Here is an 11,295-nt window from a genome sequence, read left to right as displayed (position 1 = left end):
GAATTTCTTCCTTACTTATGTGTAAACGGTTATCTCCAGATGCCCTGCGGAACTTCTCCCTGGAAGAGTTTTCTTTGGGTGATAACAGTGTGTGCCACATTATACGTAATGACAGCATTAAAGGGTGGGGATGGAAAGGGCAGGCCACCCCCTGGACTACTACCTCCTGGGAGCTAGACCCGCTGCCTAGTTTATGCTTAAACATCCTGGTAACTTATATTTTCCTTTTTGTTTCTCCATTTCACTTAATGATTTTCTATGTATTGTTGCAGACATCTCAACAGTGAGCATGCGCTGGACGATAGAAGTACAGCCCAATGTAGAGTACAAATGCAGGTTGTACAGCAGTTAGAGCTACAGGTAAAACCACATTTATTTTTAATATTACCTCAGTATGCCTCAAATTCCAAATTTCTGTAGTGTTCTGTAATGAGTTCCTGTGTACTCATTATTGAATGGAAGGTCCAAAACCTGTCATTGTCCTTTATTTTATTTTATTTTATTTTTTACCTCTTTGGGCAGGTTCAGCCTCAGTTCACTCTTTGGAACTGCTGCTCAGAGGTTTCCAAATTCTGGGCACGTGTGTGTATGCAGCCAACTCTCAGTGGCCACTTTGAATGTTTCCATCTCTCTCTCACTTTCCCTGTCTTCTCACTTCTCCTTTGCATTTTCTGGTTATCTGTTGTCAGTGTAAGTCCTCGACGTTGCTCATACGATTAAACTGGAGCTAGGAAGACAAGCTTGGGGAAAGAGAGTTTGAGAGAATGAATGTGAATGAAGAGAGAAAGAGCGAGCAAGACCAAGACGGCAAGGCAGTGCACACAAAACCGTGTTTTCCCAAGTCGCAGTGGAAGTTATATGTGGGTTTATTTCTCATTTTGCATTGTCCTTTTTTCTCTCCACCACTAAGAATAACTGAGAGTTCACCGTGCACATCTTAAACACACATGCACATAATCAGATGCATTAATGTAGAATGTGTATATATATATATAATCTAGTATTTAGAAACCCATTGGGCTATGTTGAATGTGCTTTATGACTAGGGAAAATAAAGTTTGCAGATTTTCCTGGGAATCACAGTGTCAGAGATGGGGCCTTTTTTTTTTAATGTGAGTTCTACTTCCGGGTATAACTTGATAAACTACCATATTTTAACAATAATTCCATGCTTGGTATAATTAATAGAAAATTAGTTTCTAAAAGTAAAAATTAGGTCAGAAATGGAGATTATTAAAATGTACAATTGCAACAGCCTGACCCTGCAAACCCCATTTATGCAGCCGAGTTCCAAAATGCTTCTGAGTGCTTGATGACTCACAGTGGCTTCTTCCTCTGGCTGGTTTAGTGTAGGCAAGAGGTTAGCCGACTAGGGGAAATTAAAACAATGTTGTACATTATATTGTTACCAGCCATCGAAAAGCCTATTTTGTATGCAAGACAGCAATGCCGAGATATATGGAGAGCCCTAGGCTAAGTACAGAAGATAATTACATTTGGAATTTTAGTGAGTTAAGTCATTTACAGCTTCAAATAGTTGCAGAGAAAAATCAGCCAAAACACACTTAAACTTTTTGTTGTGACTTTTCAGGATGGAAAGGATTTTTTTTAAATGAGTTATCATCTTATATGACAAATTACATTTTTTTAGTAGGATTTGTCTCAAAAGTTATTTTTGTTAGCCAGTTAATATTTTTCCATTCAAACTCTGGATATAAACTTATTAGAACAGTAAGATATTTATACAGGAAAAGGGCACATCATAAAATCTCAACATTTTAAAATAAGTCTTTGGAAACCTGTTTAAATTAACATGTTTATTGAGAAGAAAAAAACAGTAGTAGATGTAACCCACCCACACAGTTCTTGTATGATTAAGACACAGCCCTTGACAAACTGGATTCGAAAGAATAAACTGGAAGATCTGGCCTGTAATCACAGCCCTTTGGGAGGCGAAGGCGGGTGGATCACAAGGTCAGGAGTTCGAGACCAGCCTGGCCAATATGGTGAAATCCTGTCTCTACTAAAAATACAAAAATTAGCCAGGTGTTGTGGCGGGCACCTGTAATCCCAGCTCCTCGGGAGGCTGAGGCAAAAGAATTGCTTGAACCCGGGAGGTGGAGGTTGCAGTGAGCCAAGATCGCGCCATTTCACTCCAGCCTGGGCAACAGAGCGAGACTCCATCTCAAAAAAAAAAAAAAAAAAAAAGAATAAACTACCTTCCTACCTGAATTTGTACGTATTAGTGGTACTTATAAAGTGATAGGAGCTCCTGCGTTTATTTATTTGATAACATTAAATTCTTAATGATGGGCTAAAATAAATCGTTGACTAGAATTGTCGTGGTTTGTCAGGTAGCCGTTCTAGACTACAGATTAGTGTTCGGCCATTGTTAATTACTCAAGAAGTGAGCATTTATTTTATGAATTATTCTTCACTTTCCACAAAAAGAGGTCAAGAGAAGGAAAAGATTTAGACCATCATCAATAAATTAAGTGTTTATTTCCTGGCAGCTTTCATGTTGTTTTTTGGTGGGTGTGGCCTAGAAGTAGTACAAACATACAAGGATTCTTTGATTATTTATAGATGTCATTTATTTCTAGATTTCCTTTTATCCTTCAGCTATAAATCAAACTGAAGGCAGATTTTTCAACTTGTGATAGACATCAAAGATGATCCGGCCAGAAGTTAGTACAATGCGGTCGTTAGCTGTGATGTTCCTCGTAATGTTTTTGTCAGGGAGCTTGCCGTAATGGAGGAAGGGACAGGCTCATTCTGACGTGTTCCATTTCTACAAAACTTGAGGGAATTATCAGAATAATGACATAGACCTCGTTGAGAGCAGGGGTTAGCAGCCCACAGACCTCAGGCCAAATCTCACAAGCTAAGGAATGTTTTTATATTTTAAATGGTTGAGGCAAAAATCTAAAGAACATTATTTCGTGACTGGTGAAAAGTGTAGGAAATTCCGATTTCAGTGTCCATACCTAAAATTCGATGAGAAACACAGCCATACTCATGCCCATTCATTTACTTATTACCTATTGCTGCGTTTGCACTACCGTAGGAGAGTCAAGTACTTGAAACTGAAATCTACATGGCCTGCAAAGCTGAAAATATTTACGATCTGGCTCTTACAGAAGTTTGCCAGGCACCCCTGGTCAAGAGGATCAGTAAAACAATTTATATTACAGTATTAGCAACTTGTCCCCTTAGGTTCTGGCTGCCTAAGCTCTACTCACCCCCTTTTATCTCTTTCTTCTTAGCCAGGGTGTATAAAACCAGTCTAGTCTCCACATGGGTCAGTTTTCCCTACTAGCATCTTCACATGGCAAGTGCCTGCCAGTTTGGGAGGTCCTGGGAAGCTGGACAAGGGATCTTCATTCATTCTTTCATCCATCCATCCCATCCATCCACTCATCCACCCAGACATCCATTCATCCATCCACTTATTTAGCAAGCATTATTTCGAACCTATCAGATAGCAGGAATCTTGCTGGAGCTACTGCAAAGTACAATGATTAAAACAGATAAAGCTGCCCTCCAAGTTCTTACACTCTAGAAGGAAGAATAGACTACAAAATAATTTTCTAGTGAGACTGTCCATTCATTGGGCAGTGCTAGCTGACATTAACAGGTTCTTGAGAACACCAGAAATTTATTCAAAAGAGAGTTTCAATGCTAGAAAGGGGCCAAGCCAAAGCACATTATATCCATTAGTTATCAGTCAATCAGATGAAATGGATAAGAAAATGTTAGCAATTTTTAGCATTTAAAGAACCCTTGCCCTGAGACACAGTTAGGAGAAGCCTTAATCAAGGATTCAAGTGAGAGTCTTTGAGTTGCAGACCTACCACATACAGGACACAGTACAGTTATACCCAAAGGAATCTATACTTTATAGGCTTCCTCTTTCTCTGCAGTTCAGCATTGCTAGGTTTGTGCTGTTCCATTTGCCACTTAACATACCAGTGTCTAGAAACATACTTTTTAACTTACTTGACTACCAGTCATTGTGCCCATAGAACCTGAGTTATTGGGGCAATCAGGTCCCTCCAGCAGCAGGAACACTTTAAAGAGATGTGCTTGCCCTCAAACAGCCTATTTCTGTTTTCTGCTGGCATCGTGCCTCCCTTGTTCTCTCAGCCACAGACTGGTGCATCACCTCCTTTAGAGGGGATGACCTGCACGTTACTGACCCAAGGCCTATTTCGTATTTCTTAAAGCATTTATCAGTCCAGGAAAAACTTGAACCTCCAAGTATCTCAGTGTGTTATAAAATTATCATTGATTAGCTTGAACTTGAAAGACATTTGTACCACTTAGCACTACAGGAAAGAGCAGTTAAGTTTTCATCAATTCCCAAAGGGCGATGATCACTGTATTAGAGTAGGAGGAGAAATCTCCCCTGCCACTCAGACTCACAAGACCTCTCTCTCCAGCACGGTACTGAACTGTTCACATGTGGTAGAGATAGACCACACTTGTGCCCCATCGTAAAAGCAAACCCAATAAGCTCAGATCGAATCTTACCATATACATCGATGGAGGTTCAGGATGTCTAACCTAGAGGGTCATCGTAAAAGGATTCCACAGGAGAATTCAGAGGGCACAGTAGCTGTAGAAGCAACCGAAGCTGGTGAAGATCACTTAAGTGCTGTGTACCTAGACAGCCTCCTTGAATCTAAACCCCAGAAACCTTTTACCCAAAGTGGAAGGCCCTTGTGTCTCTGATCTATCAGACAAACCTCCCTAAAGAAATAGATGCAATTTTTCCAAAATAACTACTGTTAGCCATAGGGGATAGTGGCTAGAGATGTTTTCCTTCACAGAGCTATCTGTACAATACTACACTTGAATTAAACTGAAAAGCTTTCAAGGCTGTACTGGTGAGATTTCAGGAAGCTGGGCAGAAATAAAGACAATGGGTTGTGGAGATTGATTTAGACTATCTAATCAGCACTGCGCATGAGAGCTGTCCTGTCCCTGTGTATTTAAAATATGACTTGAGGCCGGGCAGGCACAGTGGCTCACCTCTGTAATACCAGCACTTTGGAAGGCTGAGGCGGGCGGATCACCTGAGGTCGGGAGTTCGAGACCAGCCTGACCAACATGGAGAAACCCCATCTCTAAAAATACAAAATTAGCCAGGCACAGTGGTACATGCCTGTAATCCCAGCTACACGGGCGGCTGAGGCAGGAGAATTGCTTGAACCTGGGAGGCAGAGGTTGCAGTGACCCGAGATCGCGCCATCACATTCCATGCTGGGCAATAAGAGCGAAACTCCATCTCAAAAAAATTAATAATCATAAAATAAAATATGACTTGATTTATGAAATCAAAGTTTTAATAGAAACACCAATTACAAAAGGCAAGGTGCATCTATATTTGTTAAATTTTTGTTGAAAGATGTAAAAATATATGGTGAATGTTTTCTTAGCAGTAGAGAGAATGTTTACGTAGAGCTTGTTAACAGAGAAAGGTTGGTTAATTCCATTCTCTCGTTGCAACGTTCTACTGGTCTCATTTACAGAAGAGTCAAGAAGACATCTCAGTGGGCCTTCTGAGCCTTTTCAAACATTTCCTACTGCATTTCGTTATTGCAAAGACAGTTATCGTTTTTAAACATTTTGCCAGTGGACCCCAGCTATTACCTAGGGTCTGAAAGTGTAAACCCTGAGAGGTGTGTGAGGTCCTTATACTATACACATAGACACCTAACAGTGAGACAGACACCATAAAAATCATTTGGGTCAATGACATACATGGCTTTTTGAAGTCAGGGAATGCAGTAAGATTTCATCTGCTCTTTTTTGACAGATTCTTCTGGAATGATGTACAGATGAGGAGATGAATTAGAAATGGCATGGAGAAAAGTTCCCATAATCAGTATACATAATCTTATATAGTTTATGAAATGTGCAGTCTTCCCTCCACCCCTACCACGACAGAGGGACAGAGACACAGGAACTAGAAAGTTGTTGAGGATAAGAACTCCCCACTGAGAAATGCCATGGCCGGGATTGTAAGGAAACACTTGAAGCTTCCGCGATATTCGGCCCCCACTTTCCACCAGCCGTGGGCCTAGGGATTTAAATTCATCTGAATCCAGATTAGGTGGGACATTCATATGAACTCTTCCAGCTTCTAAGCTAAAGATGAGATGTCACAAAAAGTTGCAGTGGTGGTTGGATTGTAATTCCATTTGGGGGAAAGGGGAAACCATCCGATTTCACAGACAGCAAAAAAAAAAAAAAAAAATCTGACAGAATTGACTTCACTTAGGAAGCTGAGACAGTGGTACAGATACATATTTCTGATCACATATGTTGGTTTTAATTTGTTCTGTGATGATGTGACATTGCTAAATTGCTGTATATTTTCTCTGATGGATGAAGATGTCCTGATGTTTTCATCATGTGTCATGGGGGCAGGTTCAGGACAGGCTCCTTACAACCCCTCAGCCTCTAGGCCCTTTAAAATGAATATTGAAAGTAGGCAAGGGAAAAAGGAATCAACCAAACCAAGGTTGATATGCCTGGCAGGAGACGGGGTGGAGGTGTGTGTACCTTTTATTCTTTAATGATTTTATTCCATTCAGTCACTACTTATCAAGCACCTATTATATAGAGAGCACCGGATACAGATAAGGTGGCGTGGCCTCTTCCCATAATACACAACCTAGTAGGGTAAGACTAGGATGCCTTTAACTTCCCTGCCAGGCAGAGTTTCTAAAAGCAAGGGATGAGGGATTAGGGAAGGTGACAGTGGAAAGGGTTGTTGGCAAGGACATTCCAGGCCAAGGGAGCCATGGAAGATGTTGCCTAGATTGTAGGATAAGGAAGAAAGGATAGTGGAAGGATATATTGCTTTTAAAATTAATCTGTCTGGGCCGGGCGCGGTGGCTCACGTTTGTAATCCCAGCACTTTGGGAGGCCGAGGCGGGCGGATCACGGGGTCAGGAGATTGAGACCACGGTGAAACCCCGTCTCTACTAAAAATACAAAAAAATTTAGCCGGGCGTGGTGGCGGGCGCCTGTAGTCCCAGCTACTCGAAGAGGCTGAGGCAGGAGAATGGCGTGAACCCGGGGGGCGGAGCTTGCAGTGAGCAGAGATTGCGCCGCTGTACTCCAGCCTGGGCGACAGAGCGAGACTCCGTCTCAAAAAAAAAATAAATAAATAAATAAAAATTAATCTGTCTGTTTAACACGAAATAGGGTGACCACCTGTCCCAGTTTGCTTTTCTTGGACTGAAGGGATTCCTAGGAGTTGGGATTTTCAGTTTCAGAACTGGAAGAGTCCTGGGCAAGCTGGCGGGAGTTGGTCACCGTACTCCACTAGCTGTGGGAGAGAGCTATTGAATGCCCCATCTTCTGCTTGTAATTATTTCATCTGGCTTGGAAACCATTTGACTGGCCAGCTATTGAGCTCCTGCTGTGTGCCAGGGCACTGCCCTAGGTGCCTTATGTCCCTAATTTCTTGGAATTCCCACAGTCCCTCTGTGAGTAGACACTACCCTGTTTCCTTGATTCCAAGAGTCACTTTTTTTTCTTTTTCTTTTTCTTTTGAGATGGAGTTTTGCTCTGCCGCCCAGCCTGGAGTATAGGTGGCAGGATCTCAGCTCACTGCAACCTCCACCTCCCGGGTTCAAGCGATTCTCTTGACTCGTCCTCCCAAGTAGCTGGGACTATAGGCATGTGCCACCATGCCCTGCTAATTTTTGTATTTTTAGTAGAGACAGGTTTCATCATGTTGGCCAGCATGATCTCAAATTCCTGAGCTCAAGGGATCCGCCTGCCTCGGCCTCCCAAAGTGCTGGGATTACAGGCCCGTGTGCCCAGCTAGGGGTCACTTTTTAAAAGAAAAATATAACATTTGGAAATCAATATATGTCTTACATTTAATGAGTGTGTTTAATGTAATGTTTCTTCTCTTTCTTTGAGAAGGTATTACTAAATCCATGGTTATTTTAACTATCACTGGCCTCTTAGAGTCAAAGAAATAATTTTCAGGGATCCCTCCCAGATGAGGAAACTGAGGTTTAGGAGGTCCGATTAACTTGTTTAACGCCAATGGCGAATAAGGGCAGAGCCCAGGAGGTTAACCCAGCCTTTGTAGCCTGTGCTCCTTTTATTGTGGGATCCTGCCTTACGCTTCCACCCAGAGGATCATTGTGGCCCAGCTGGGCTCTGTGCAGGAACTGGTTTTAAAACCTGGCTTTGGGGGCTATGCCGCTCTGCCTTGTGGAGCTCTGTCCTGGGCAATCCATGGTAGCAAGGCAAGGCTGGAGTCCGGTGACGCTGGGATCACTCCAACATCTCCCAAATCATCTACACCAGGAATTGTAAGCTCTAAGAAAATGTCAGCAGGGAGAAAAGTGCACAAGTTTCAGTAGCAGAGGGAGACATTAATCCTAACACAAATCAATTACCATACGAACTTTACATGTGATTACTGTACCATTAGTGGTGCTATTTGTAATCACACCAGCCTCCTAGACTTTAGCAAATTTATTATCTGTAATGTATCCCGCTTTGGCCCCGTCTAACCCTGTTCGAGGCAATACTCAGGACAGTTCCTTTACCAGCGGCCTCACAGAGCCTCCTGGTATTCCCTGCACAAGCCCTGAGCACGTCGGGGAAAGAGAGGTCCTAACAGTATGGTAGTTCCATAGTGCCACTGCTTTGTAACTGGAGCCAAGAAAAAGAAGAGAGAGTCTCTGGGTTTCTCACTTCCATGTCCTTCTGTGAAAACCACGACACTTATTTTTCATAATTTAAAATCCTGCCTTACTCGGGGAGCGTTAGAATTCCTAGACTATGACTGAGTATTAGTGTGCGTCTGCTTTAAATGTCAAGAGAGTCTTTAATAATAACATGTAAGGAATGTTAAGATGGTGACAGAGTACAATAAAAGTAGGGAAATTCTTCGATTGGGGTGAAATGAGCCATATATTGCCCACCACCTGAATGCTGTAGTTGGTGTGAAAGAAATCATTTAAAAGTTTTTCACTGGTACTAAGTTCCGAAGCCATAGTTTGACAAGGTGGGTCAGAAATAATTGGTAAATGCTCAGTTTGGTAGAGTAATTTGAGTTCTGCTCCTTCTAGTCACTGCTTTTTCTCCCCCTTGTTTTTCTTCTTTTCATCATATGTACTTCAGAGACCTGTGTTATTGGATATACCCTGCTTAAGTAACTGGATATGCTTGACCCAAATCAGGTTAATCCCTTTGGATCATCATTGTATACGAAACTACTGAGGAAACCTATACAGCCACTGTTTAAGGCCTCCTCAGTCCATGGCAGAAAGTCGTGTCTCCCACTTAACTTGATTAAACTTGGACACTTGGGGTCCTTATTTAAAAATACCTACTTCCAGGTCTCACTGTTGGAGTGTTGGCTCTAGCATGTTTAGGTGAGACCCCAGTCGTTTCACTTGGAGATCATCATTGTATGGGATAATCTGAACTCATCCATTCATTTAGGTGCCTCTTAAAACTCCATGTGCCCCCCTTCCATGGAAGTTCTTTGAAAAGACACCTTCTTTTCGTAATTTAAAATCCCATCTAACTCTAGGAACAGTAGTTCAGCATGAGAGCAGGGAGGGAGACTAAGACCTATGATTTGAGTTATTGTCCCAGGTGATTCTTAGAATCACACTAGTGTGGGGAACTCAGACCAAGCATCATATAACTGGGACCCTAGTCTTATTTCTGCCCCTTCCCAGTTCCCTGACCTCAGATGTGTTTACCTTGCAAACCTCATTTTCCCCAATTATAAAACAGAATAGGATTAATGGACTTGAAATAGCCACAGTAGCCTTTACCTCTGTTAAATCAAAGGAGTGTCTTGGCCCTTTCTTCTCATCTGTACTCAAGAAGTCTAGCATTTTTACACATACAAAGCCCTTCATTTATTTCAGCAGAGTTTTGTTTCTCACGAGTGAGAACTGCCAAATTGGCCTTAAAATGATTAGTCCTCCCGACAACATAGAAAATGGTGATGTTAAATGAACCCCAAACCATGTTCCCTTTTCTCTGTTAAAATAATGAGTTTAATCTTAGTTTGTATCTTTGAGGATGTTGAATGGAACTCCTAGCCTTTGGCAGTTATCAGTGGCTCGGGTGCAATACACAAATTCTGATCTTTCACAGCCCAGACTATCTCAAACCTAATTTGAGGCCATGGCTAATAGAGGAGGAGATGACCTATTTCAGCCAAAGGGTAGAAAAATATTTGCCCAAGATGAGAGGAAGATACAGTAAGAACCTGAGACAAATTGATAGGAAGCGGTCTTCATCTTTCCTTCCCTTTCTGTTCCATTCTTTAAACGATCAAAATTCTTTCTCTTCCCAGTTAGCCCAACTGCAAACTCCATTGAACCCGTTAGGCAGATCCAGATTTCAAACATGTACTCAGCCAGTAGGAGTTTAGATACACTGGACCGATTTCACTTTTCTTAAAAAAAAAAAAAATTAGAAAGTTGTTGAGCATTCCCGAAGCACTAGTCATTTTGCTAAGCTTGTTATGTGCAAGAACTCATCTGATCTTCAGAACACCCCTTCAGAGTTCAGAGATGATCATTCCATCTTTAGAAGGAGAAACGAGGTAATTAGAAAGGTTACATAATGTGCTGAGTCACTGAGCCAGGATTTGAACACAGCACAGTGTGACTGTTGTGTCCACATCCTTAACCGTTTTCACCCTACCAGCGTTCTACAGAATGGTTGAACGAATTCAATAGACTAAAATGACCCCTGCACAAGCAGCTCCCTCTAATGTTTAGGCCGTTGTCATTCCCTTTATGCTAGATAGTCATTCCATACCCACTGGGAAAGTTCTTTAGAGAGTAATTCTCTTCTGATATTTCAACACAAATTTTCTTTTTAATTTGCCAACCAAATTTTATTGGGCCTTTGGATTGAATGTCTCAACCTCCTTTTCTTTGCTTTTCATAAAATTCATAGTTTAAGAGGAAATGCTGGAATATACTTGCTAATATTAAATGTTTGTATCCTCATATTTTAATATTGAAAGGATGCCGTGAAAATTGATGGGGATGGTGAGCTCATGGGATGATGGCATAAAAAGTAATAAAGAATGTGAAAGCTTTTGGAAGGAGCAGTTAGTATTATAAATGCAAGACAGACATTGTAGACAGGATGTGGTTTCAATAGGTGTGAATGTTTAGCCTTTTTGCCTAAAAAAAAGAAAAACTGAATTTGGCGGGTTGCTTTCTGTAATTGTTAAAACAGTTTGTGTTAGAGCTGTAATTGATTTAAAGTCTAAAACTC

At 41.5% G+C, this 11,295-nt stretch overlaps 1 protein-coding gene across 14 annotated transcripts in view; it reads left to right on the top strand.

Annotated features, from left to right (window-relative positions):
* The window catches only part of FOXP1 (forkhead box P1), a 411,134-nt gene that overhangs the window by 364,376 nt on the left and 35,463 nt on the right, over positions 1-11,295 (top strand). For all 14 annotated transcript variants that reach the window (XM_058437157.1, XM_058437155.1, XM_032149488.2 and 11 more), the window contains one exon: positions 273-360. In XM_058437157.1, coding sequence (XP_058293140.1) covers positions 273-360 — 88 coding nt within the window. The remainder of the gene's footprint in view (positions 1-272; positions 361-11,295) is intronic.

This window comes from Hylobates moloch, unplaced genomic scaffold, assembly GCF_009828535.3.
Source record: "Hylobates moloch isolate HMO894 unplaced genomic scaffold, HMol_V3 SCAFFOLD_4, whole genome shotgun sequence".
Taxonomy (NCBI): domain Eukaryota; kingdom Metazoa; phylum Chordata; class Mammalia; order Primates; family Hylobatidae; genus Hylobates; species Hylobates moloch.
This window is presented reverse-complemented; position numbering and strand designations above follow the sequence as displayed.